This window comes from Lepidochelys kempii, chromosome 3 (assembly GCF_965140285.1).
Source record: "Lepidochelys kempii isolate rLepKem1 chromosome 3, rLepKem1.hap1, whole genome shotgun sequence".
NCBI classification, from domain to species: Eukaryota; Metazoa; Chordata; order Testudines; family Cheloniidae; genus Lepidochelys; species Lepidochelys kempii.
In genome coordinates, this window is record NC_136382.1 from 2517676 (window position 1) to 2543381 (window position 25706).

A 25706-nucleotide genomic window follows, 5' to 3' on the forward strand; every position below is an offset into this window, starting at 1 on the left:
AATGATGGCCAAAGCACAAAGGGGCATACGAATGTTTAGCATATCTGGCATGTAAATACCTTGCAATGCTGACTACAAAAGTATCATACAAATGCCTATTCTCACTTTCGGGTGACATTGTAAATAAGAGGAGGGCAGCATTAACTCCTGTAAATGTAAACAAACTTGTTTGTCTCAGCGATCGGCTGAACAAGAAGTAGGACCGAGTGGACTTGTAGGCTCTGAAGTTTTACATTGTTTTGTTTTTGAGTGCAGTTATATAACAAAAAAAACGCTTACACTTTTAAGTTGCACTTTCACAACAAAGATTACACTATGGTACTTGTATGAGGTGAATTGAAAAATACTATTTATTATTTTACAGTGCAAATATTTATAATAAAAAATAATATACACTTTGATTTCAATTACAATGCAGAAAATGTAGAAATACATCCAAAATATTTAATACATTTCAATTGGTATTCTATTGTTTAAGAGTGCAATTAAAACTGTGATTAATCGTGATTAATTTTTTTGAATTAATTGCATGAGTTAACTGCGATTAATCGAGAGCCCTAGAAAGTACATATTTTTAATCTAGTATTCTTTTGAACAGAGAGTTATCATCTTACGTTTTTGAAGTGCCTTTCACACTTTTGGGTGCCACATTAAAATGATTAGCCTATTCAGAATGGCAAAAGTGATCTAAATTGGAAAACTCCTAAAGATACATTGTATCAAGTATTATTGAAAATATACATAGAGATTTTGCTTCTCAAAATACCAAAGCAAGCAAGAAAGCACCAATTTACATCAATATTTAAATTTTAAAAAAAAATTAAAAAATAAAAAAAATTAAAAAAAAAAAACTTTTCCAACTTGGTGTATGATTGAAATCAAGATTGGATGTTTTCTAAAAGATATGCTTTAGGAATTATTTTTGGGAAGTTCTATGGCCTGTTCTATACAGTTGGTCAGACTAGATGATCACAATGGTCCCTTCTGGATTTAAAATCTATGAATTCCATTTAACTTCTCTTACTGACCATGATTACACTATTATATTCTCCTTAGTAACTGATTCCAGATGTGAATCAACCCTAAAGAAGAGGAAATGTAAGTGACACAGCTTGATGTTGATATAAAACCAAAGAGTTCACACAGGCAAATGTTAACAATATTCATCAACTACTTAAATATAAATGTATTGAAGATGTTTTAGGGCTTTATTGTTATTAAGCGAAAGGAGCAGATTAAATTACTCCATGATATTAGAATCATTCTGATTAAAAGGAACTTCTGAAGTTAGAGATCTAGTTCACTCTCATGCAATATGGCAGGACTGATTTAATTATGCCTATAAGGCAAAATAAAAAATGAGTAAGTATATAGTCTTGACACTAAATACATTCAGTGATAGACTTTCTACAGCTTCTCTTGGCAGCTTCTCCCACTACCTGTTAATATTTATTTTCTGGAAAGGATCTTTAATTATATGATATTTCATCTTGAAGGATCCAAAACCAATTTAAATTACCCATTGATAATACAAACCACATACACACAGTACATTGCCCATATTTATTTTATTTCCACATTTACATACATATTTAAGAAATCTTTTAACTCAGAACCATTAAACTGTGCATGTAAATTCTCCAGTTTTCTGATGACAAATTCAATAGTCTTTCAGAAACAGCAGCAGCATAGTGCATACTTGTTGTTGCTCTTCTCTGAACTCTCTCCACATCTTTCCTAAAATTGTGAATTGGACACAACACTCTAATAGAGACAATCTGTGCCCAGGAGAGCAGGAAAATTATCTCTCCTGTCTTATATATGACACTTCTGTTAATACATGCCAGAATATTATCCTTTTTGCGCAACTGCATCACATTATTGACCCTCACTCAATTTGTGATCCACTATAATCTCCAGATCTTTTTCAGGAGTACTGCCTAGCCAGTTATTCCACATTTTGTGGCTGTGCATTTAATTTTTCCCTCAAGTGTAGTACTTTGTACTTGGCTTTACTAAATTTCATCAAATTGAAGCAACCAGAGGAGCTAGCAAACAGAAGCAGCTAACAGGGGAATTTTGCAAGAGATGGGGGGACTAGATACACTTAACATTCTTTCAACTTAAAGCCAAAAACACCCTCTGATAAAAACACAACAACAACAAAGGAATGAGCTGCAGCAGTAAAAAGAAATGCAGGCAGAAGTCCATCAACAGAGTGGGGGCTCTCCAGTTTATTGAACTAGGTTGTATTTCAGGCTCCGGTTGAGCTTCTTGCACCCGTTTTGCTGCTGCTGGTGGTTCAGGCTCTGTGGCGCCCTTTGGTGCTGGCTCCCCTGACTCTGGTGGGGTTGCAAGCACGGGCTCTGGTGCTGACTGCTCTGCCAGTTCCGATCCTTGGGCTGGTTCTGACCCTGGGATCTACAACCGCTGCCATAGACTCTGGTCTGGGGTCTGGTTCCACCACCTCTTGCTTGGTCCCCGGGCCTGTGGTACCAAAGGACTCAGACTGGGTCCTTGGAGGAGGCTCAGGAATGGAGTTAGGTGTGGAGGCCTGTTTAGCCTGGCTGCAGGTGACCATCCCCACCCTTTTTGTTAGCCTCACATGGTTGGCTAAGTCTTCTCCCAACAGCATGGGAATGGGATGATCGTCAGACTGCAAAAGTCCATATTCCTGACCAGCCCTTGTACTAGACAGGAAACTTGACTGTAGGCAAGTTAAAAGAGTTGGCCTTAAAGGGTTCACCGTCACTTGGGCCTCTGGGTTGATGAATTTTTGGGGTCCACCAGGGATTGATGGATAGCTGAGACCTGTGCTCCAGTGTTTCTCCACGCAGTAATCTTCCTCCCACCCACACTTACAGTTTCCCTTCGCTCTGGGGTATTTGCGAGGCATCTGGGCCTGAAGGCTCTCGGTGGGATCCCGGGGTGATGAGTTGCAGTCGGTTGGTGCTCCTGGGGCAGTTGGCCTTCACATGCCCCAGCTCATTACATTTAAAGCATCGCCCAGCTGACTGTGGGCTGGGGTGAGGTGGGTGGTTGGAGAGTATGGTGGTGGGACGAGAGGGCATCTGGGGTCTCCCTGGCTGTGTGGAGGGCTCCTCCTTGTGAGGTGGGGCCTTGGGCTGACTCTGATGGTGGGGTATCATCTCAGGTTGCCTCTTCCAGTATCCACACCAACTGCTACTAGCTTTCTTCTTCTCCGCCACCTCCACCCATTTGGCTCAGATCTCCATCCCCTCCATTACCATTTTGGCTTCCCATCTAGAATGTACCTTTCTATTTCCTCAGGAACACCCTCTAAGAACTGCTCCATTTGTATTAGGAGAGACAGATCTTCAGAGACTTAACATTTGCTCCTGATTTCCAGGCATCCCAATTTTTACAATGTGGTAGACGTGTCGGGAAAATACCACATCTGGTTTCCACTTTAGGGCTCTGAACCACTGACAGGCATGCTTGGCTGTTAGCCCCATCCTACTTCTGGCCTTTTGTTTAAAAATTTTATATTTTAATTTATAATTCCTGTCTTCCGCAGTTAGAACTCGGTCTGGGTTAAGGGCATCCCTTCATCTTGGCACCTGGATCTCGGGTTGGGGAATCATAGAATCATAGAATATCAGGGTTGGAAGGGACTTCAGGAGCACTGAGCGCTGACCATTCTCTCCAGGGAAATCTCCAGTCCCCCATCCCCTCCCTTCATTTCCGTCATGGAGCTGGATGTCTGGGCTTGATCTGGGTCTGCCTTCTCTGTGGCATGCCGCTTTGGGAAGACTGGTTGCTCTAGGGTTTCGGTGCCCAACTGCAACTTCATGCACAGGGCTACCCTACTCTAGCCTAGCTATTTCGTTGCCATGAAGCTAGGGGGGAAAAAATAAACTGCTTGTTGGACTCCCTGGCTTTGCAGGCTGAACCCTTTGCGGGCCTGTTACCCTTCAGGCAGCAAAGAAAAGAAAAGAAAAAAAACCTCCCTGGCTTTAAAATGTGTCCTTTTAAAATCCTGAGATCTGTGCCTCTGGTTCAAAATGATCCCACCACTCTGACACCATGTCAAGGCTAATTCTCCACTCTAGCACTTCGAGTGCAGAAGGTGGGTGCCAGCAAGGATTCTAAAAATTAATACTGGCCACTTCAGGCTTGTATTCAACTCCCAAGGTTACAGCTTTTCTCTGACCTTGGATTGGTAGCTGCTACCACCACGCAAGTGCAGAACTCCTTTGAGAGCCCAGAAAGGCACACTTGGGAATTCCTTCCTGTGGAGTACCCTCAAGCCCTGTCACCGCCCCCACCACAACCTCCGGGGAATAGCCGAGAAAGAAAGAAAAAAAAGTAAACCAGCTGTTGCCACCAGCTAATTAAACATGTGCACAAACCTCCTAAGACACAAAAACCCAATTCTGTTCTTCAAAAAGGTAAATTTTATTAATAAAAAAAGAAAAAAATACATCTGGGAACTCAGGCTACTGCTAGATTTTAAAAGAGTAACTACAAGGATTAAGCACAAAGAATAGCTTTCTTGAGATCCAGCTTAAAGGTTACAAGCACCTGGAGCTAGCACTGAGGAATCCAAAAGCCACAACGAAATAAAAGGGATAAATCTAATCGCATCTTCCTAAACATTTCCTGATCTGCTTACATAGCTGGAGTTTCTTTCAAATGAGTAGTTTCTAGGTATGATACTGATGATTTTTTCATACCTGGTCCAAGCTTCTTACAGCATAGCTGCTGCCCTGTCTTCCTCTCCCCAGGAGGACAGACAAAAGGGAAATCTTGTTTCAATTTTAAAAAGTTCTAGCCTTTCCTTTGGCTCTTTTGGCCAGGTGCCCACTCACTTCCTTTTACCAATGTATAGCAGCGAGACTTTTTAACCCTTTATAGGTAGGGTAATTAGAGAACAGCTACTACGAGGGATTTTAGAAGTACTAGTTGGCCGGGTGTCCATAAAAGGGAGCTACCCCCGCCCCTTCATTTATCACAAGACCAATTCTCCAATTTGTCAGTCATTTTGAATCCTGATCCTGTGCTGCAAAGTGCTTGCACAACCCTTCCCCAGATTGGTGTCATCCGCATATTTTTTAAGAATATACCCCACTCCATTATTCAAGTCATTAACAAAAATATTGACTAGTACCTGGCCGAGAACAGATCCCTGTGGACCCCATTAGATACAGCCCCCCAGTCTGACAGCAAACAACTGAAAACTACTCTGAGTATGGTCTTTCAACCAGTTACTATGTACCTGATAGTAATTTCCACTAAACCACATTTTCCTCTTTTGCTTATCAGAATGCCATGTGGAACTGTGTCAAAAGCCTTACCAAAAATCAAGGTATATCACATCTACTGCTCTACTCCTATACTCTAGGCTGGTAACCCTGTCAAAGAAGGAAATTAGGTTGGCTTGGCATGATTTGTTCTTGACAAATCCATGTGGACTATTATTTATATAACCCTATTATCTGCAAAGTGTTTACTAGTGGATTGTTTAATAATTTTCCCCAGTATCTATCCAGATATCAAAGTTTCCTGGTACTCCAACTGTATCCATCTGTTATCTCATCTTATACTTCGGCTGATGCTACTTGGGGCAGAGCCTGTCATTTTGCTCTCTTTGTACAGCACCTAGCACGTTTTCCTGATCCGTGACCAGGGCACCTCAGCACTATCATAATATAAATAATATAAAAGCAGAACTAGTAGTAACAAACAGTTAATATTACTCTACACTTCCCACTGTAAAGATCCTGTATTCAAAGGATTATAACTTAGCCAAATTTTAGATGTTTGGGTTGAAATTTTCCATGCAAGTTGTCTGCCTCAGGCTGAAAGTTTTTGGATTGTTGAAAATTATATTTTGCCCATTGTTAAGGCTGATTCCCCACTCTGGCACTTCAAGTGCAGAAGGTGGGGGCCCGCAAGGAGTCTAAAAATTAATACTTGCCACTCCAGGCTTATACTAAACTCCCAAGGTTACGGTTTTCTCTGACCTAAGATTGGTAGATGCTGCCACCACCCAAATGCAGAACCCATTTGAGAGCCCAGGAAGGCGCACTTGGAAATTCCTTCCTGTGGGGTACCCTCAAGCCCTGTCACGATCCTTCCAGGGAAGAGCAGAGAAAGAAGGAAAAAAAAGGAAATCAGCTGTTGCCACCAGCTAATTAAACAACGTGCACAAACCTCTTAAGACACAAAAATTCAATTCTGTTCTTAAAAAAGGTAAATTTTATTAATTAAAAAAAAGAAAAAATACGTCTGGGAACTCAGGCTATTGCTAGATTTTAAAAGAGCAACTACAAGGATTAAGCATCAAGAAGGCTACCGGCATTTTGGGCTGTATAAGCAGGGGCATTGCCAGCAGATCAAGGGACGTGATCATTCCCCTCTATTAGGCATTGGTGAAGCCTCAGCTGGAGTACTGTGTCCAGTTTTGGGCCCCACAATACAAAAAGGTTGCGGAAAAACTGGAGAGAGTCCAGCAGAGGGCAACAAAAATGATTAGGGGTCTGAACACATGACTTATGAGGAGAGGCTGAGGGAACTGGGATTGTTTAGTCTGCAGAAGAGAAGAACGAAGGGGGATTTAATAGCTGCTTTCAACTACCTGAAAGGGGATTCCAAATAGGATGAATCTAGACTGTTCTTAGTGGTACAAGATGATAGAACAAGGAGTAATGGTCTCAAGTTGCAGTGGGGGAGGTTTAGGTTGGATATTGGGAAAAACTTTTTCACTAGGAGGGTGGTGAAGCACTGAAATGTGTTACCTAGGGAGGTGATGAAATCTCCTTCCTTAGAGGTTTTCAAGGTCAGGTTTAACAAAGCCCTGGCTGGGATGATTTAGTGGGGATTAGGTCCTCCTTTGAGCAGGGGGCTGGACTAGATGACATCCTGAGGTCCCTTCCAACCCTGATATTCTAGGATTCGAAGAACAAATTGTATCAAGCCAACCTAGTTGCTTTCTTTGACAAGATCATAAATCCTGTGGATGGGGCTGGGGGGGAAAGTGGTAGATGTGGTATATCTTGACTTTAGTAAGGCTTTTGATACTGTCTCACATGTCCTTCTCATAAACAAACTAGGGCAGCGGTGGGCAAACTTTTTGGCCCGAGGGCCACATCTGGGGTGGCAGCAGCACACACGGGGCCCAGGACAGGCTCCCTGACTGCCTGCCCTGGCCCTGCACCGATCCAGGAAGTGGCCGGCACCACATCCCTGCAGCTCCTGTGTGTGTGTGGGGGGGGGCAGAGGGCTCAGCGTGCTGCCCTCTGCCCTGCCCACTCCCCCACCCCAGGGGCCATAGGGACTTGGTGCCAGCCACTTCCTGGAGCAGTGCAGGGCCCACGGTGCCACAGAGATGGCAACCCTGTGGGCTGGATCCAAAGCCCTGAGGGTCTGTATCTGGCCCGCAGGCCACAGTTTGCCCACCCCGAACTAGGGAAATATAACCTAGATGGAGCTACTATACGATGGGGGAAAGATTTCAAAAGTGGAGTTTATAGCTTCTGAAGTGCTCAATAAAACCCTTTATCAGCTTAATTAAAACCACTTTATATTCCTTTTTAATTAAATGTATATGCCCTTTAGAGGTTCCTGAACTTGAGATCTTGAGGCATCTGCTCTGAAACAGGCATCTCAATGGCTACCTCCTCAGACATCATGCCAACTAGATCAGATTGTATTGAAATGTGGAGTGGTACCCCAGTTCTTTATGATCACATGACAAAGACTCACAGCTTGAGTGAACCAAACACTGCCATCCCATTAATAATCATTTTCCTTGTAAAACAGAGCTATTAGGAACAGCAAAAAAATGTCATTCTGAGGTTATTCTTTGGTCAGGAACTTAGCTATCAGATGTAACAGAAGAAAGATATAGTGGGAGCTTCCCTCCCCTGTAGTTAAGAGAAGAAATCACTCACCAGTAGTTTCTTCCCATAGCTTAGTGCACAACGTCAGTAGTTAGCTCAAAGCTTCTCTCTCGGGGTGAATCAATATTGAAAAGTTCAGGTCCACTACCCCTGATTCAAGAACAACTTGAGTGTATTGACAACCAATCAGCTTAGCCTGTTTACTGTGTTGCATTCATGCCAATTAAGTGTCTGCTAGGAACATCTTGAGACATTATCCTCTCCCATATCTGCAGGGCTTCCTGATAAAAATGGTATGATCCTGTCTCTCCCAAATGGTTTACACAGGACACAGTGACCCAACCATCTGGATCAGACCAACTTTAGGGATACTGCATCCTTGAATGTTAGTAGCCTCTGAAGATAAGGGTTGTCCTGATAATTCATATGCAGATTTTTTATTCCTGTAGACACTAAGTACCTTGGGAGAAGTCACCCTGCATGGACATTTCATCCTCAGGTGCAAGAATCTACAATTCGGAGTGAAGGAATTTGAAGTTCATCCCTAAACCAGTTTGTACCTGGACTGCCATCAGTTCAGTCCAGATCAGTTCACAGATCACCTCATCATTCAGATGTGATACAGGCACCTGTGTATCAGTTGAAATTACTAATACCTCAGGATCCACAGAGGTTGTCTCATGTGGATACTTTCCATGAGTACTATGAAAACTGCTGTAGTCATTTGATCTACCCTCTTTGTTCACACCTACTGACCCTGGTACCTGAAAGAAAAGACAAAAATAGAACAGTCACAAAAGTCAATTGTGCAGGTGTCTCAGTGCAGTGGGAGCTATGAAAACCAGAATCCTAATGCAATGGGCAACACAAGTTTCACCAAGCGCCAGAAAAGCCCTGACGCTCCAGGCAGGAACAAACACTTCAAGGTGTGTCCAAAACTTAGCGTGTCCAAACCAGGAGCTGTTGGTACTGCTGAACAACTTATCTTCACTGGGGTGAGAGCTCCAGCCTAAGGACACACACTATACAATGAGAAAAGTTGAAGTGGTGTCAACTGAGACACTAGGCAGCCCTAACAGCAACCCAGAGAAGCTTATTGCTAGCTGTAGCCTGAAAAACTCTGAATTCAAGCAACAAGAGGGTGCCTACCTCTCATGGCAGGTGTTGGTTCAAGATGCCTATTGCTTAAACCAACCTATTTAGAAAGTTTGAAGAGGTATATGCAAGAGAACATACCTATGAAAAAAAATCCACATACCTAGATGTCTTTTGAAGAATGGCCTCTCACTTGTAGCACTAAAGTGTATTTATTAATTTTACCTACAATTTGGATTTACAAATTACGAAACCCTGAAGCATTTTTTTAATTCAGCATTTTTCAGTCTCTCTTCAAAATGATAAGAACATGTCTACAGAATCTTAAAAACTGGCATTACATATTTTACCCCTGGGGGAATTCTGCACCACTGTGCATACACAGAATTTGTGCCCCCTGCAGATATTTTTTTCCCCTGTAGAAAATACATTCTGCTCAGTAGGTGCTGCAATTATGCCTTTCATCCACTAGGGTTGCTGTGACACCAGAAGATGGGACAGGCAGCTCCGGGCTGGAGCAGCCAAACATGGAGAGGGAGGGGGGAGAGGCTGCTTTCCTCACTGCGCCCTGCCCACCGGGCCAGGTGAGGAGACATGGGATTGGGGTGGTGCGGGGGAGGATGGACAGAACAGGGCATACAGGGGTGCTGGGAGGGGTCACAGACTGCAGTTCAGAACTGCTATTGGGGGGGGGGTATAGACTGGGCTAGGGGCACAGGAGTCAGTGGGGTGACAGCATCGAGCCAGGGGCTGAATGGGAGTAGGGGTGCAATGACACATAGTGACAGGCATACAGGGACACATGGGAAGAGGATGGTGACTGAATTTTGGTGCAGGAACATATGGAGATGAGGCAGATGTGCCTGACTGAATGGGAGAGGACAGAGATCAGCCAGGGTCTGCATGGGGGAGGCTCCCCAGCTCCCTCACAATCTCCGCAAAAAAAAGTTGTTCCATACTTCTCTCACCTGCACCCAGCAACCCTCCAGGTTCACTCTCATGCGCCTTCCCAGCAATTACTTCCCCTCTCCCTCAGCTCCTCTTTTACCCCTGACTCCCCCAAGCCTTTGCACTGCTTGAGGGGTGCAGGAAACACGTTTCTGTATTGTAGTTTAAATGAATTATTACTGAAAGTTCTTTATTAATATCCCTAGTAAGGAATCTTGTTTATTTATCTTATCTTATTTATCAAAAATCATTTCCTGTATCTTTTCTGTTGTCTGCATTGTTACAGACATACTTGCTGACAGGTATTTTGAAATAAATTACCAAAATAATTGAAACTGGCGTAATTATAAATATGCAGAATTTTAATATATTGTGCACAGAATTTTTAATTTTTTGGCACAGAATTCCCCCAGGAGTAATATTTTACTGATCTATAGGCATGCATTCCCACATCAAAGCCCTGAAAGAATATGAAAGCAACTTGATTGCTTTCTGAATTATCACTTTGCCAGACTCCACAGGAAATAGTTTGTAAATTTCACAGAGGGAAAAATGGAAATAACTTTTATATAGTAATTTTTACTATTTAAAGGGTCTTAAATCTGATCTTAAAATCCTTTTGTTTTTCTTCTCCCACTTTTCCTCCCTTCCTTCCTTTTTTTCTATTTGATTCTTTTGTACCATGTCTCTCCCCTTACTTTTATCTTTTAATTTATCTCCTCCCCAACCCCACCGTGTGTGTGTGTACCTTATTTTCCAAAGCTGCCCCTACTTGGTTAGAAAAGCCCCTACTTGGTTTCAACTTCAGACACTGCTCATTCCAGATAGTTTCTGTGGTACTTTGGTTCCTGGCTTTATAAAAGCACAAGAATGAAAGTAAGCAACTTACACCCAACCTCCTTAGGCCAATACTACAGGACCTATTTTACAAGGTTTCGCTCTTCTTGGAGCTCATCAGCTGTAGGTAACGGCCTAAGTTTTAAGTACTTTTCCCCTTCAAATTGGAAGGAGGGGGCATGATGGCGCAAATATTTTTTCACCTCAGTGAGCATACTTAGTCCTTGGGCTCGTAAGTACAAAACTTTTTAAGCATTTAAATATAAGTCACACCTTTCATACTTTTCTTCCACACCTGCAGCCTGGAGAAAAATCAAGAACCACACTGATGCCATTACTATTATTTTTTTAATAAATTAAATAGCTCTCCCTTATTAAAATCCCACATGTGCAATCATAGATGTTTCTTTGTCACCCTTAAAATTCTGCCTAATCTACTCACCTACAATGAGAAATTGAACAAGATCCACAAAAAGATTCACTCACTTCTCTTTTCTCCCCTTCCTTTCCTTATCTTCCTCAATATCAGGTTTAAACTAGTGTAAATGATGGATTCTCTGTAATTTGAAGTCTTTCAACCATGATTTGAGGACTTGGGGATTGGTCCTGCTTTGAGAAGGGGGTTGGACTAGATGACATCCTGAGGTCTCTTCCAACCCTGATATTCTATGATTCTACGACTTCAGCAGTTCAGCCAGAGGTTAGGGGTCTACTACAGAAGTGGGTGGGTAAGGTTCTGTGGCCTGCAATGTGCAGGAGGTCAGACTAGATGATCATGATGATCCCTTCTGACCTTGAAGTCTATGAATATCTCATTCACTACCTCCAGCCCACAACCTGACACTATATTCCCTTACCCTCCCCACTTCTTACTGGCGTCTCTTTATCCCTTTCATCTTCAACCATTCTGATTCCCAGGTCATTTCCCTCAGTAACTATGGACACTAGTATGCTTAATGCTTTAAAAAATTCTTTGATGAGACGACTCTGTCAGTCACTTTGAGGAAACAGTCAAGTTTAGAGGTTAGTTCAGATGGAAATTCAACACCACTTTAGAGACAAATTTAGGATGAAAACACAGGACCACCTTACCCTTATGAAACAAGTAAGTCACCCTATAGTCAAAGCTCAATGTTTTGTCTGTTTGAAGCAATTGGCACAAAAAAGATTGTTTTACTAGATAAGTAATAAGGGAACAGTCTTCTTAATAGTTCAAACTGTGTGCCCATAAGTTTTTTGAACAATAAATCCAAGTGTAGAATATAGTGTACACATACACATCATGCAATACTGTTAAATATTTGTAGTTGAATCCAGCATGTGAACCTTTCCTGTATCATTAATGTCTTCAGAGACTTCTCATGGTTGGTCCACTGGAGCTCTGCTTAGTTGTTCCTACCAGACTGTTGTTCTTTCCATCCAAGTGTATTGTTAATGGGTATCTCTTGTGAAGGATGCACCATTCCTGCAACATCATTGCCCATGCATAGTTCAGAAGAACATGTACCTCCTTGCTTGTTTAAGTAAAACATTGTAGTGGTGTTGTCTGTGACCACCTGAACTACTTTGTGATGGAGATGGCCATTGAAAGCATTCGTGCCTCATCAGATTGCTCTTCATTCCAGAAAAGTTACATGCAACCTTTTCTGCAGGGAATTCCAATGTCCTTCAGCTGGGAACTTCTCACAATGAGCACCCCAACATATGTTGGAGTGCTTGAGACAGCCAGAGAATTGTGCCCCTTTTACAGCCTTATCCCTAGAAGGTTCAGAAACAGGGAGGGGTCTGTGAACCCTCCAACAAACATGGCTAGCTAGGTTCCACTGTCTGAGCTGCATGCAGCTGGTGCACCCCCTGAAGTGGGAATATGCAGAGGCCACTCAAAGGAGAACCATCAGTTTCTGCCCCTCACCCACAACAAAAACATCTTCTCTGGTGCAGTCAATACAAAAATTTGTAGTATAATGAAACGTTAAGATTTGGTGTCAATGTAAAATAAAAAGATCAAAATAAGTAAGTATAAAGAATACTATACTGCTTTTTTTATACCGATGGGAAGGAGGGAGGTATGAACTTTTACTGACAGTTATAGTCAAGGCCTGATTTCCTATGTGGCACATTAGACCAGAGTGACATAATGGAGACAATAGAATTGTATGTTGGGCACACCTGAATTATGTGGCCTTCTCCATACCCAACACACATTTCAGGTATAATTTGCTCTTCTCTACTGGAGGACTCCAGAGAAAGTAATTTTTTAAGACGTACATATCACAGTACATCCACAACTCCAAATGTATAATTTGCGGTCTATCCTCCTACATAACCTGAAAGACTGTATACTATATTACTGACGCTAAAACCAAGCCATGTTTTCGTAACATCTTGCCCCTTGTTTTGTTCACTAATGAAAATATGCTTCTGAGTTTGTACTTGTTTTATGTAAGCAATATATAAATGAGTAAAGATTTCAAAAGAGTGCTAGGACAGATTAAATTATATCAAAATTATACAAATTCTCAAAATGATGTTCTGAGTATTACAATAGTAGTTTTACTAATACAATTGAAATGACGGCTCTATTGGAGTTATGAAATGAGTTGATTATAAGGTGTTGCAGGCTTATGCAAAGATTGCATGTTCGCATTTTAGTTAGACTGTGTAACAATTAACAGGCAGTTTTTTTGTAGTGACCAATATTGTCAGAAATTAGTGACATAAAATAATATTATATCATAGAAATGGTAAGTCTGGAAGGGACTTCAAGAGTTCATCTAGTCCATTTCCTCATATCGAGGTAAGACCAAGTATACCTGGACCAGTACCGATCAGTATTTGTCTAACCTGGTCTTAAAAACCTCAAACGATGGAGATTCCACAACATCCCTTGGTAACGTATTCCAGTACTTAACCTTTCTTACAGATTGAAAGTTTTGCCTAGTATTAACCTAAACTTCCCTTGCTGCCGATTAAGGCCATTATTTCTTGTCCTACTTTCTCTGGATAGAGAGCAATTGATCATCATGCTCTTTGCAACAGCCCTTAACATAGTTGAAGACTATTAGTAGGTATCCCCGCAGTCTTCTTTTCTCAAGATTGAACATGCCCAACTTTTTAAATCCTTCTTCATAGGTCAGGTGTTCTAAGCCTTTTATTATTTTTTTGTTCTCTTTTGGACTATCTCCAATTTATACACATCTTTCCTAAGATGTGACACCTAGAACTGGACACTGTACTCCAGCTGAGGCCCAACTAGTACCGAGTACAGCAGGACAATTAACTTTAGTGTCTTATATACAATGCTTTTGTTAATACACTCCAATGTGAAAAAGGTTAATATAATTTTGTAGAGTCATTCAATTGGTGATCCACTGTAACTCCTAGATCCTTTTCAGCAGTACCACCATCTAGCAAGTTATTTCTAATTTTATAGTTGTGCATCTGATTTTTCCTTCCTAAGTGTAGTACTTTGCACTTGTCTTTATTGAATTTCATTTTGTTGATTTCAGACCAATTCTCCAATTTATCAAGGTCATTTTGAACTCTTATCCTATCCTCCAAAATGCTAGCAACCTCTGCCAGTTTGGTGTCATCCACAAATTATATAAGCACACTCTCTACTCCATTATCCAAGGCATTAACAAAAACACTGAATAGTACTGGACCCAGGACTGATCCCAGGGGGATCCCACCAGACATATCCTCCGAGTTTGATACAGAATCATTAATAACTATTCCTTGAGTATGGTCTTTCAACCAGTTGTGCACCCACCTTAAAGTAATTTCATCCAGACCACATTTTCCTAGTTTGCTCATGAGAATATCACATGGGACTGTGTCAAAAGACTTACTAAAAATCAAGATATATTACATATACTGCTTCCCTCTATCCATTAGGCCAGTAACCCTGTCAAGGAAGAAAATTAGGTTAGGTTGTCATGATTTGTTCTTGACAAATACACATAGGCTATTACTTAACACTATTACCCTCTGGGTGCTTATAAAGTGACTGTTTAATACTATGTTCCAGTATCTTTCCAGAAACTGAAGTTAAGCTGACTGGTCTGTAATTCCTTGGGTCCTCTTTCTTCCCTTTTTAAAAGACAGGAAACTTTTATGTTGGTAACCTTTTAATACAAAATGGATCTATTATTTACTACTATTTTAACCTCTACATGCATTTTTTAATGTTTGGGAATATAGGTAAGGATGGCTGCTTTAAGTCTGGTGGAGCAATACTGACCAATGAAAGATTACATGGTAGCAGAACTAGATAGATCCCTTAGGTGTTCATTTTCAGACTAATGTTTCAAAGTTGGTGCTAAACTCAGTAGGAACACTTTCAACCTTAACTCTTTTAAACTAAATATTTTGTCTGGCAATATATTTCAGGGAGGGGGTAATGACTCCTATATTTAGGCTGTCTAAAACTTTCTGCCATTAAAAAAAGGGGGGGGTGTTTTAGAAGAGGTCTAGTGCTGTTATGGTTTTCAGCAATAACTTGAAATTTGTAGGAGACCAGGCCTAGGGTCAGGGAGGCACCTAATACTGGCTTCTTGAAAATCTGTTTGTTTTGGGCAGGTTATGAGCTGTCAAATTTGCCACTTCCTGGTGGTATTTTGCTCATTAGTTTGTTCCTGGCTTGCTGCCAAAAACGCCAAACATTCAGTTAGTACTGTGCATGCACCACCCCGGCGAATCACTTCAGCATGCCACACAGAACTAATACAGACAACATAGCAACAGCAGCTGCTTTTCCTTCATCAAAGTACCATTTGGCCTAGAGAAAAGTGTAGTAGGATGGCAACCAGGGGAGCACTAGTTCTGGACTCACTTTTTCTACTTTAAGAAGTTAGGTTTCAGAGTAGCAGCCATGTTAGTCTGTATTCGTAAAAAGAAAAACTGAATGCATCCAATGAAGTGAGCTGTAGCTCACGAAAGCTTCTGCTCAAATAAATTTGTTAGTCTCTAAGGTACCACAAGTACTCGTTTTCTTTTTAAGAAGTTAATAATTCTGCATCCTTCACAACCTTTATTAGTGAGTAAAGAACCTTGTAAACTTTCTTTTCCAAGAGATTACACAAGCTGAAAACAGCATTCAGATTTTTACTGTAGCAGACGCTAGTCTTAATCACTGAACCACACTGTCCTTCAGAAAAAATCTGTTAAATCTAAGTACTCATCTATGCGGTCAATAAAATGGGGCTGTTCATGCTTATATAATAAACAGTTTCAGTGTATTAAGGATCTTCCTCTAGTGGCTGGTCCACAGAAAGTAACAGTACATCAGAGTCAGCCAGGGATTCAGTTTCACACATTATAAAACCAGAAATTCCAGCAATATAGTGTCACCCAACCTAGTACTCAGTCGGGAGGGTTCTAGAGGGCAGAGTACCACCAACTAAATCAAAAACATTTTCCATACCATCAAGGTTTTCCTTTGAGGTCTCCCTATAAATATTCATCAGGCTTAAATTGGGTGACATGACCTCAGGCACGTTTGTACTTTTACACAGAATTGCAGCCCGGACTATTTTTCACATGAGTTGATCTCTTACTTAGATGCACTATGTATTGTATATTTGTCATGAAGAACAAATCAAATGTAAATTACGAGAAGCTGTTTAAATAATGTTATATATCTGTTCAAGCACAAGTCCTGTGTTCAATAACACACAATATTTAGAACAATCAAGATTACCTGGATTACACAAACTCTCTAGAGGCAACTTTCACTTTTCTATCCTTAATTCCTTTTTGAATCTTTAAAGGCTGCCTAAAAAAGAAAAAAAAAAGTTTTCCCTTTGTTTCTTTATGTTGCATAAATATGGCCTGAATATTTTTTCCTATTTGCTTTTGTTAAGAAAAAGTTAGCATATGTGACTCCATTTTGGTTTGTGGCCCACCGTTGTCTAAAAGCAAGCACATCATGCACCAGGATGAGTGTTCCTTAGATACTGCATTCCTGTGAAAACCCTCCCCCTTGTTTCCAGCCTGTCTCAACTCCCGGTTTCTGTTCTTTGTCTGTTCCTAACTCCCTGCCTCCTGGCCTTGATGTGAGCCTCCCATCCTGATAAGAAAGGCTACTGGTGCATTGCTTTAGGACCATGTTGTGTAGTTGAAGTAATGGTTTAGCACAGGGGATGACCCTAGCAGGGATAGGTGGTAAATAAGGGAAGGGTTTGTCTATTAGCTAAGGTTTCCGATGCACGAGGGCAACATGCTTTGCTAAAAGGTATATAATCTCTGTATAACCTGCATTCGGGGTACCCTCCTGACTAGCAGGGGGGCACCACGCTCGAGTGTAATAAACTTAGTGTCTCTGGAAACTCTGCAGTTGTGGACTTTGTTCGTGTGCCTCAGCCTAGACTCGAACTGTGCGTGACCTATCAGGTCTAATTCGTAACAGTTTTCACTTTAGGAGTCTCAGGAAATGTCAAATCTAGTTTTCACTTGAGGATGTGGAGATCTCTGAGATGGAAGGGGTGGAATCTTCATACACAATTTAAAAGCCATCTTCATAACAGTCACTTCCCCTCACAATCCAATGTCAATCCCACTAGCAACCTACTTACATTCAGAAAAACATAAAAGAAAAGACTTGTTTCTTTCACAGGAAAAACAAAAAAAGCACTTTTCCCCCTTTGAAGGTCAGTCTTTGACTATCACTAAGAATATAAATATTTCTGCCCTGAGCATGTCTGACAGGATCCAGGGAGACCAGATGGGTGAAGTAATATCTTTTATTGGACCAACTTCTGTAGCTGAGAGAGAGAAGCTTTCAAGCCAGGAACTGAAGTCTGCAGCAATTTCACTACCTTATGGTCAATACTGGTCAGGTTCAGAGGGGAAGAGAAACAGCCGAAACCTCTAGTGAGCCAGGACAGCTCCAGAGAGGAGCCAAATACACTCCCTACTAGAAAATCAATGAGGATTGTGAGAGAGAGGTGCACGGTGGACATAGATCTATACACAACAGCAGCCTCTCCCCCTAACGCATGGGGGGCACTCCCGACAGCGTGAACGAAACATCCGCCCCCCTTCTGCATTAGGACAGATCTTCCTCGCAACAAGGCACCCGGGCCCCAGTACACAGCCACCCTGGCCGCCCCCGGGGACCCAGGCCAGGCGCCACCCTGGAGCACAGGGCCGGGAGCCAGGCGGAGCGCGCAGGGCAGGAGCTTTTCCCTCTCGCCAGAAGAGCGGCGGGGTCCACACCGGGCTCTGGCCGCGACCAGTCTCTGCGCGGCGACCGATGAGCAGCCTCGGCACCTGCAGGCCCCAGGGTCGGGCGGGGAGCTGGCGCGCAGGCGGCATCCCCCGCGGGCCGGCAAAGCCCGGCTGGTTCTCCCCGCGAGGAGCTGGAAGAGCGGGACCAGCTCCGCCGCCTCGGCCCTACCGGATACCTCAGGTGGGGCGACGGGCCCAACTAGCCCAGGCTCCGTCCGCCTCCCACAGCAGCCGCCCCGGCTCCCCTCAGCCCCAGCTCCGCCCGCCCCGGGTTCCGTCCCCAGAGCACTCACTTTTCCGGGGGGCTGCGACCAGAGGGTCCCCAGGGCCGCTATCCCGGAAGGAGAAGGCGGCGGCCGGGCCTCCGGAAGCCACCTGACTCCGGCTCCGCTACCTACGCCGCAAAACCGCCCGCTCCCCGAACGCCTCCGCGCCAACGGACCCTCCCCGGCGGCCTCGCCAGGGCCAAGGCCGACCAATCCGAGAAGGCCTCGGCAGGGGCGCGCGCGCTCACTCACTCAAACCAACCCGACGTCGCCTCTGCCTGCCCCCTCGCGCTCTGACGGCGCTAGCCCACCCCGCGGGCCCCTCCCCTGCTACCTTGTCAAGCCAACTCGCGGAAGCTGTTTTGTTTTGGTTTTTTTTCCCCCTTGGGGGGGGAGCGAGCGCTTCAGCCAATCGGCAACCGACTCTGTAGGGCGCGCGCGCGCTCGCGCCTCGCCGTTGTATCTCCGGCCCTCGTGCTTCCGCCGCCAATCAGCGAGCACGTCTCCTCGCGCGCTCGCGCCCCCCCCCCCCCCTCTAACGGTCCGCTCGCCGTCGGTAGCCCGGAGCGCTCGCGTCTCCTCACGGTCAGCGCGCGCGGGCGCAGGGGTTGTTGCTGTGGGCTTGGAAGCAGGTCTGTGGCGGCGGCGGCGGTTGTGAGGGGAATTTCGCTCCCGCATTCTCTGCCCGAGTCCGTGCAGGGTAGACCATAGCGCCCAGGTCACCGGGACCCGATAGAGTCCTGAAACGGCGAAACCTGGGGCCTGAGCCCTTTGATGGGGAGTGACACGACGTCCTGCCTAGCGCCTGCGACCCAGCGCTGCCCTGGCATTTCCCAGCCGGCCGGTCCCTGGCGCCAACTTGGTGGTTTATGGCATGGCTCATCATGGTGTTTTTCTCTCAGCGCCAGCTCCTGGCTTCAGGGGGAAAGCTCAGCTTTCTGTCTTGTTTCTTCGTCTCCTGAGTGCTGAGAAAAGCTTAAACATGTGCCCCAAGTTCACCCGAAAGGCCCAGAATCCAGCAGATAAATTAACTCCGATATATATCATTTTTAAAAAAATCTTATGATTAAGCCAGTCCCATGATTTTTGAGCACTTTAGGGTTTGCAGTACTCTGATCAGGGCTTGGGGGGGTTCTCAGCGTAGTTGTGGGAACTAGGGGTGTAGGGCACCCCCACGCTGCCAGACCTGCATGCCCGGGCTCCCAGCTGCTGCCTCAGCTCTGAGTTGGCGGGGGGGGATGGGAACAGGGGTAAAGGGGCTGGCTTTCAGCACCCCCACTATTTAAAATGATCCAGCACCACTGGCTCTCAGTGAGTAAAGCCCAAAGCTCCCCCAATCACATGATCTCCAGCCAAGGCAGGGCACCATGAGAGCCAGGGAAAGACCATTGCCAGGAAGCTGCAGCCTGAGGCCCAAGAGTAAATAGAGGAATGCTGGGGCATGCCAGCGGGTCATTATTGAGCCAGAGTTTCAGTAACCTTAGTAAATTAGTATTAGGGCCTTTTTTTTTCCCTTGACTATCTCCTCTGTTACAGGTACATTGTAGGACTAGAGACCATCTTTATCATCAGGTCGGTGAAGCTAACCGATTGTTCACCATCACCGGGTATTACAATGGAGCAACAGCTTTACTGTGGTTAATTGAGTCACTGTTTAAAATATTACTATTCTTAGGGCTCTAAAATCCACATGGTGACCAAAAATACCTCGAAATTTGCTGTGCTTCATAGAGGTGAAGGATACAGTTAGTGGTCCAAATTTGGAGACATTTGAGCAAGGATTTCCCAAGATACAGGGTTCCAGATCCTCCCATCCCCCCAAAATCAGCCATTTACAAAACTGCCTGGTTCTTCTAATCTTGGGGCAGGTCTACACTGAGATCGATCCACCAGCAGTCGATTTAGTGGGTCTAGCAAAGTCCTACCAAATTGACTGCAGATCGCTTTCTAGTCAACCCCTGTACTCTACCCCGACAAGAAGAGTAAGGTAAGTCAACTGGAGATTTTCTCCCATCGACTCCCGCGGTGTAGACCCCGTGGTCACTCAGCCTAAAGTATGTAGCTGGAGTTGCGTAGCATAGGCCAACTTACTGTGGTAGTGTAGACATAGCCTTAGTTTATCCATACTGGGGGTTCAAATTATTGATCTGATCCTCCCCAAACTGATATCGTCTGTTGGGATTTATCTCAGATAGGGGATAGCACACACTCTTCAGGGAAGCCATATCGAAAAAACATGGGAGAGTACTCCTACCTTTTTTATTTGTCCCATTGAAAAAAAAGCTACACTCGAGAAGTCTCAAAGAATCTAGCAAAGCATCTGAGCTCCACCTTCTGAAGGGGCCAGTTGGATATTATAGCCATACTAGGGAAAGCAATTTAGCAGAGCATAGGAGAGCATGCACAATCATTCTGAATAACTGGACAAACTAATGTCTTATTTTGACAGGTTTCAGAGTAGCTGTAGCTCATGAAAGCTTATGCTCAAATAAATTGGTTAGTCTCTAAGGTGCCACAAGTACTTCTTTTCTTTTTGTCTTATTTCGGTGTCTCAGGTGGTCAAAATTTGGTTTGCACACACATCTTAGAACCGTATAACTGATTTTTTTTGTTTCCAGTTTGACTCCTGCCTAAAACATCTTACAACCAACACAATTTCCATTTTAGAATTAAAAACCATGCTATCCACAGATTTAATACGTAGCACTTTAAAATTGGAAACAAAGGGTTACATATAACATAAAATCATGACATGCATTCTCGAGCCTAGACTTAATTAAAAAGCTGTTCTCTTGTCTAATAAAGTTTACCTCACCCACAGTCTTTCTCCCAGCATTTTATAGCGTAGCTAGCTGTGACCCTCCATTTATAAGACATGCGCACTGGCAGCTTGTCTTCTGGGTGAAAGATATCAGGGTGTCCCTTGGCAATCCCAGATATATGAGAACAGTCCTTTATCGTTATTCATAAACCATACATCCTCCTGCTGTGTATTGTTACTTCTAGATTTCACAATCTCTCATCAATGTCTCTGTCTTGTTTAGCTGGTAACTCAGTACGCAGATAGACTTACACTGAGAGACAGACACGAGGCATGTCACTTCTTTGTGACTTGCCTTTAATCTTCAAGGCTTTAAAAACATAATTTCCAGCATAGATATATAACTTTTAAAATACTGTTGTTACAGACATTTCACAATGATTATGATGACCACTGGCTATTGGCTCTCGGTAGAGACCTTACATGCTGCCCTTTGGTGAACTATTCTGTAGCTTTTGGACCCAAAGGATCCCTGTAAACCTCTATGTACCTTTTATGCCCTCTTCCTGTTGGCACCATGGGGTCCCTGCGTCACACCCTCTGAAGTCAGGGTATGGTTCATAAGCCATGGCAGAAGGTGGCATGCAGGGTTCCCTAGAACAACAGTGTGGACAGAGACTCCATTTACAACAGCGTCTCTTGGAGGGAATAAGGTCCTTGTTGCTTATCCAAAAAGTTATAGCCCTGAGCTCTGAAAAATCCTGACATTGTGCACCCTGCTAGTACGTCCCACTTTGATATCCATGAACCTGCTTCTGTGGTCCACCAACGTCTATATAATAATGTAGTACCATTTGTGGTTTATGGGCATATGAGTCCCATCGATAGCCCCAACACAGTTTGGGAAGCCCATTCCCTCAAAGCCCACCACCTCTGGGGGAACAACAGTCCTGATTGCTTCAGGAACCTCCACAACCCACACAGCTGACTTGCCAACACCAAAGTGGTTTGTCATGGACCTGTAGCAGTATGGGGTTGCCAGCTCCCAGATGCCTATAGCAAGCCACTGGTATGGCTGGACTGGTATGGCCTGATTCCAGCAGCAGAGAGCATGCAGACCTGAAGTGGGTCAGCTGGATACACTGGCAGGCAAGGAGCACCTCCAGTCAAATGCCACAGGATGGACAGACAAGGTCTCCCACGATACACCATGAACCAAGCTTTAGAGCAGCTACAGCTAGCAGGGTGCTCAGAATCCTGGGGCTCACCCACAGAAGCCACAGAATCTGACACATGTCTGCATACCACAGTATGGATATGCCAGCATGCGTATGAAACATGCATAGCCATGTGGTGTGGCTGCTCAAAAATGAGCTTTGAAAGCATGGGTTTGCAAGTCACATGGACCCAGGTTTACTATGCAGTGTAGACCTAACCTTGCAGTGGGCTAGCCAACTTCAGCACATGTTCAAGTCAATGGATAATTGAGGGTGCTTTGCACCTCACAGACTGGGGCCTCTATAACTGTTGCTTCAAGTTGTGTGCAAATTCAGGAATGCACTTCTGCATTAATTCATAGATTCCAAGACCAGAAGGGACCACTGTGATTATCTAGTACAGGGGGTCTCAAACTTTTTTACTGGCAACCCCTTTCACATTGCAAGCCTCTGAGTGCAACCCCTCTAATAAAATAAACACCCTTTTAAATATATTTAACACCATTATAAATGCTCGAGTTATGGACAGTTCACGGGCCGTGAATTTTTGTGTACTGCCTGTGACCTGTCCGTGACTTTTACTAAAAATATCCGTAATTAAAATGTAACCTTAGTTATAATATGTTCAAGGCTTTCAGTGACAACATAGAAATATAAATTTCTCCTGCTATAACTTTGGTCAGCAAGAAACTATTCTCCCTGAATTCATTACAATATCGTAAGTAAAGGCTGGGACGGATCTGAGGCAGGGCCCCATGTGTTCTGCATTCCACAACCCAAAATTTGCCACAAAGTGCACCACCTCCAACAGAATATTTTAAAGGTATTATTCTAGCCTTTATGGTTGTAGTGATTACTCTCAGTTCATATTTTCATGGTAACTGATGCAGTAATACCCGGTCAGCTCTGAGCTTGCCCCATTCAATTCAACAAGATGGCAAAATGGTAAGATAGGATGATAATGATGGACACCATATAAAAATGTAGATATGTAGTGTCACCATTGCAGAGCTAGCTGCACCTCTTACCCCTTTTCTAATCTCTAATTGCACCCCACTAGGTGTGAATGAGGCCTCATGCCTTTACCTTTCTCAGGCCAGAATCCTATAATTCTCCCACTCTTGGACTGGCTCCTAGTTTACATTATCCTGTGTATTGACCATGCTTATCTCAACAGGTCTGACTGGATTTGGTACCTGTTTGTTGTTCTTCTATTCGGTAGGTGAGACCACTGATAAGTACAGTGACCCGGCCACCTTCCTAAATCAAAGTATTATTTAATCTTAACAATGGGAACAAAGTGTAATATATAAGAAAATAATTTTAAAAACATCTACATGCATATCTATCTTACTTAAAGGCTTGCCATCCCTTGGCAGAGACCCCGGACAGGTCTAATTTCCCAAACACCCCAGCCTCTGGAACCTGGGTTCATGTGGTAGGCCAGTCACTACTGGGGTACCCCTCGGCATCTGAGCATAGTGTTGTGGTAAGTCTGTCGTTGGGTTTGGTCCTCATGTGCAGGATACTAGTTCTAGAGGCTTGACAGTTAAGTCAGATACTGCCTTACTTCTCTTGGGATATGCAGAGAGCCCAGCAGTGGATAGTCCTGGGATCAATCAAGGAGGTCTTCAGGATTCCCCTGAATCAATGTTTCAAGGTCTCTACTCCCCTAGTTTCAGGGACTTTTTCCCAGGAAGTTTCTCTCATGCCAGAGTAGGGTTTTAGGGGTACCGAGGCCCACCCTCTCCACTGGGTTCCAATCCAGGGCCCTGTGGTGAGCAGAAAAGATCTGCATCCTACAGGGGCAAAGTGAAGACATTAAACAAAATAAATCAAAGGTAAGTCTCAGACCTTCTGAGTGTCAAGAGTCCTTTTTCCTTTGCAGCTCTGGTAACATCACAATAGCCAAAGATGGAAGATAGGTGGATCACAGCATTCCCTCCAAGGAGCTAAGAAGGTAGGTCTGTTCACCTCCACTGCCTGCCTGCTACTGAGCTGGTGTGATCTCTTTTTGAACTCCTCCTCCAGCCCATACATGCTTGAGCCCAGAGTAGCTCCTTAACCCCTTCCTTTTCAGAGCAGAATTTGTACACTCCGTCACAATCCACTTTAATTCCCCCTGTCCTTAAGAGAATGCCTTCAAATGCAGAAAAAAATTCTTTGTTCTCTCAACACATGTGCTATCCAAAAACAGTTTGGTGAGCTCTATAGGGAGGCCAAATCAACCATCTCTATCCTGTTGCCTTCCCATTGTTCTGTAACAACCAGCCCAAATGTTTACCCAGAGGTGTTTTATCTAGAGCCATTGTCTTGCCTTCCTGCTTTTTTTCCAAACAGCCTGCTCTTCAACTAAACCAACATTCATACAGTAAATATTTCAATAAGCAGCTCACATACAATATTAATAAATTACAGAGCAGTACCGCATCTTTCATAGGTACTTGAACAGGCAGGTAAGAACACAAGGTTCTTTCCTCAAGGAGTTTATAATCTGACAGGGACAGTGCAAGCAAGATTGGGCCCTAGGATGGATGATTTAACAAGAAGATAAAAAATACTTAAAATAACCTTATGCTTATTTAATGAAACCTTAATCTTATATTTAGTGTCTGTATAATATAGTGATTGAGTTCCATAGATACTATAGATGGATTTGATTGCTTATCAAACCAGTGGGAGGGAAGGAAAGAAAAACACAGATGTTTTACAGAGCAAAGTCCACTTAGGAGAGCTTCATTTACAAGGAATTCTAATTACATTGTTACTATTCCAGGCATTTGTTGAGGGAGGAAATTGCTTTATTTTCAATATTATCATTAATATTTTTAAACATCTGAGCATGCTAGTTGCTTAATAGTCATAAAAGACAGCCTTGTCTCAAAGAGCTTAAAATCAATTTTACTCAACCTCCAATGCAAGTCTACTGCTTACGTACATATTCTTATACATGCTTCCTATTGAACTACAAATGCAACATTCTTCTCTAGAAACATCAGCTATAAGTACTTTACAAGAAAATCTGCCACTTGGCAAATTATCTGATATTTCCCATTTAAGATCTGATATTTACTGAAATCAAGATAACACCCAAAACCAGCAACCTCTGGGTCAGAGTCAAGGTTGTTCTGTTTAGGTCTCAGATTATGCTTATCACTCTGGTATCTGTTATGTTGTGATGACACATCTATTTCTTTATACTTAGTAGGAGTAATATCTTTATCATATGGACAGCATAAAATTATGTCTAACTGTTCATTTTCTTTATTTAAAAGCATTTGGGCTTTATACTTAGTAACCTTAGGAACGTCTTAAAATGAAGATTTTATCTCCTCTATGCAGGATTATTCCGAAAATATATTTTCTAATGCTTTGGTCAGTCCAATTTTGGTGTGTACTGTCTTTCCTTCTCTTTAACTGTTTACTTATCTCTCACTCTCTCTGTCTCCAAGCTTCTCTATCTTTCCCTTGTTCTAGTGGATCTTTT

The 25706-nt window shown here is 43.3% G+C and overlaps 1 protein-coding gene across 16 annotated transcripts in view; it reads right to left on the minus strand.

Annotated features, from left to right (window-relative positions):
- DTNB (dystrobrevin beta) overlaps positions 1-18677 on the minus strand; it is a 388582-nt gene extending 369905 nt beyond the window's left edge. For 5 of the 16 annotated variants that reach the window (XR_012157863.2, XR_013635528.1, XM_073335462.2 and 2 more), the window contains exons 1-2: positions 18269-18485; positions 8522-8629 (exon numbers count right to left, since the gene is read on the minus strand). Coding sequence is in view for 6 of the 16 variants with exons in the window: in XM_073335462.2 (XP_073191563.1) it covers positions 8522-8589 (68 nt within the window). In the remaining 10 variants the exon portion in view is untranslated. The other 11 variants (XR_012157867.2, XM_073335466.2, XM_073335468.2 and 8 more) reach the window with 9 other exon arrangements.
- Positions 18678-25706: the final 7029 nt, after the last annotated feature.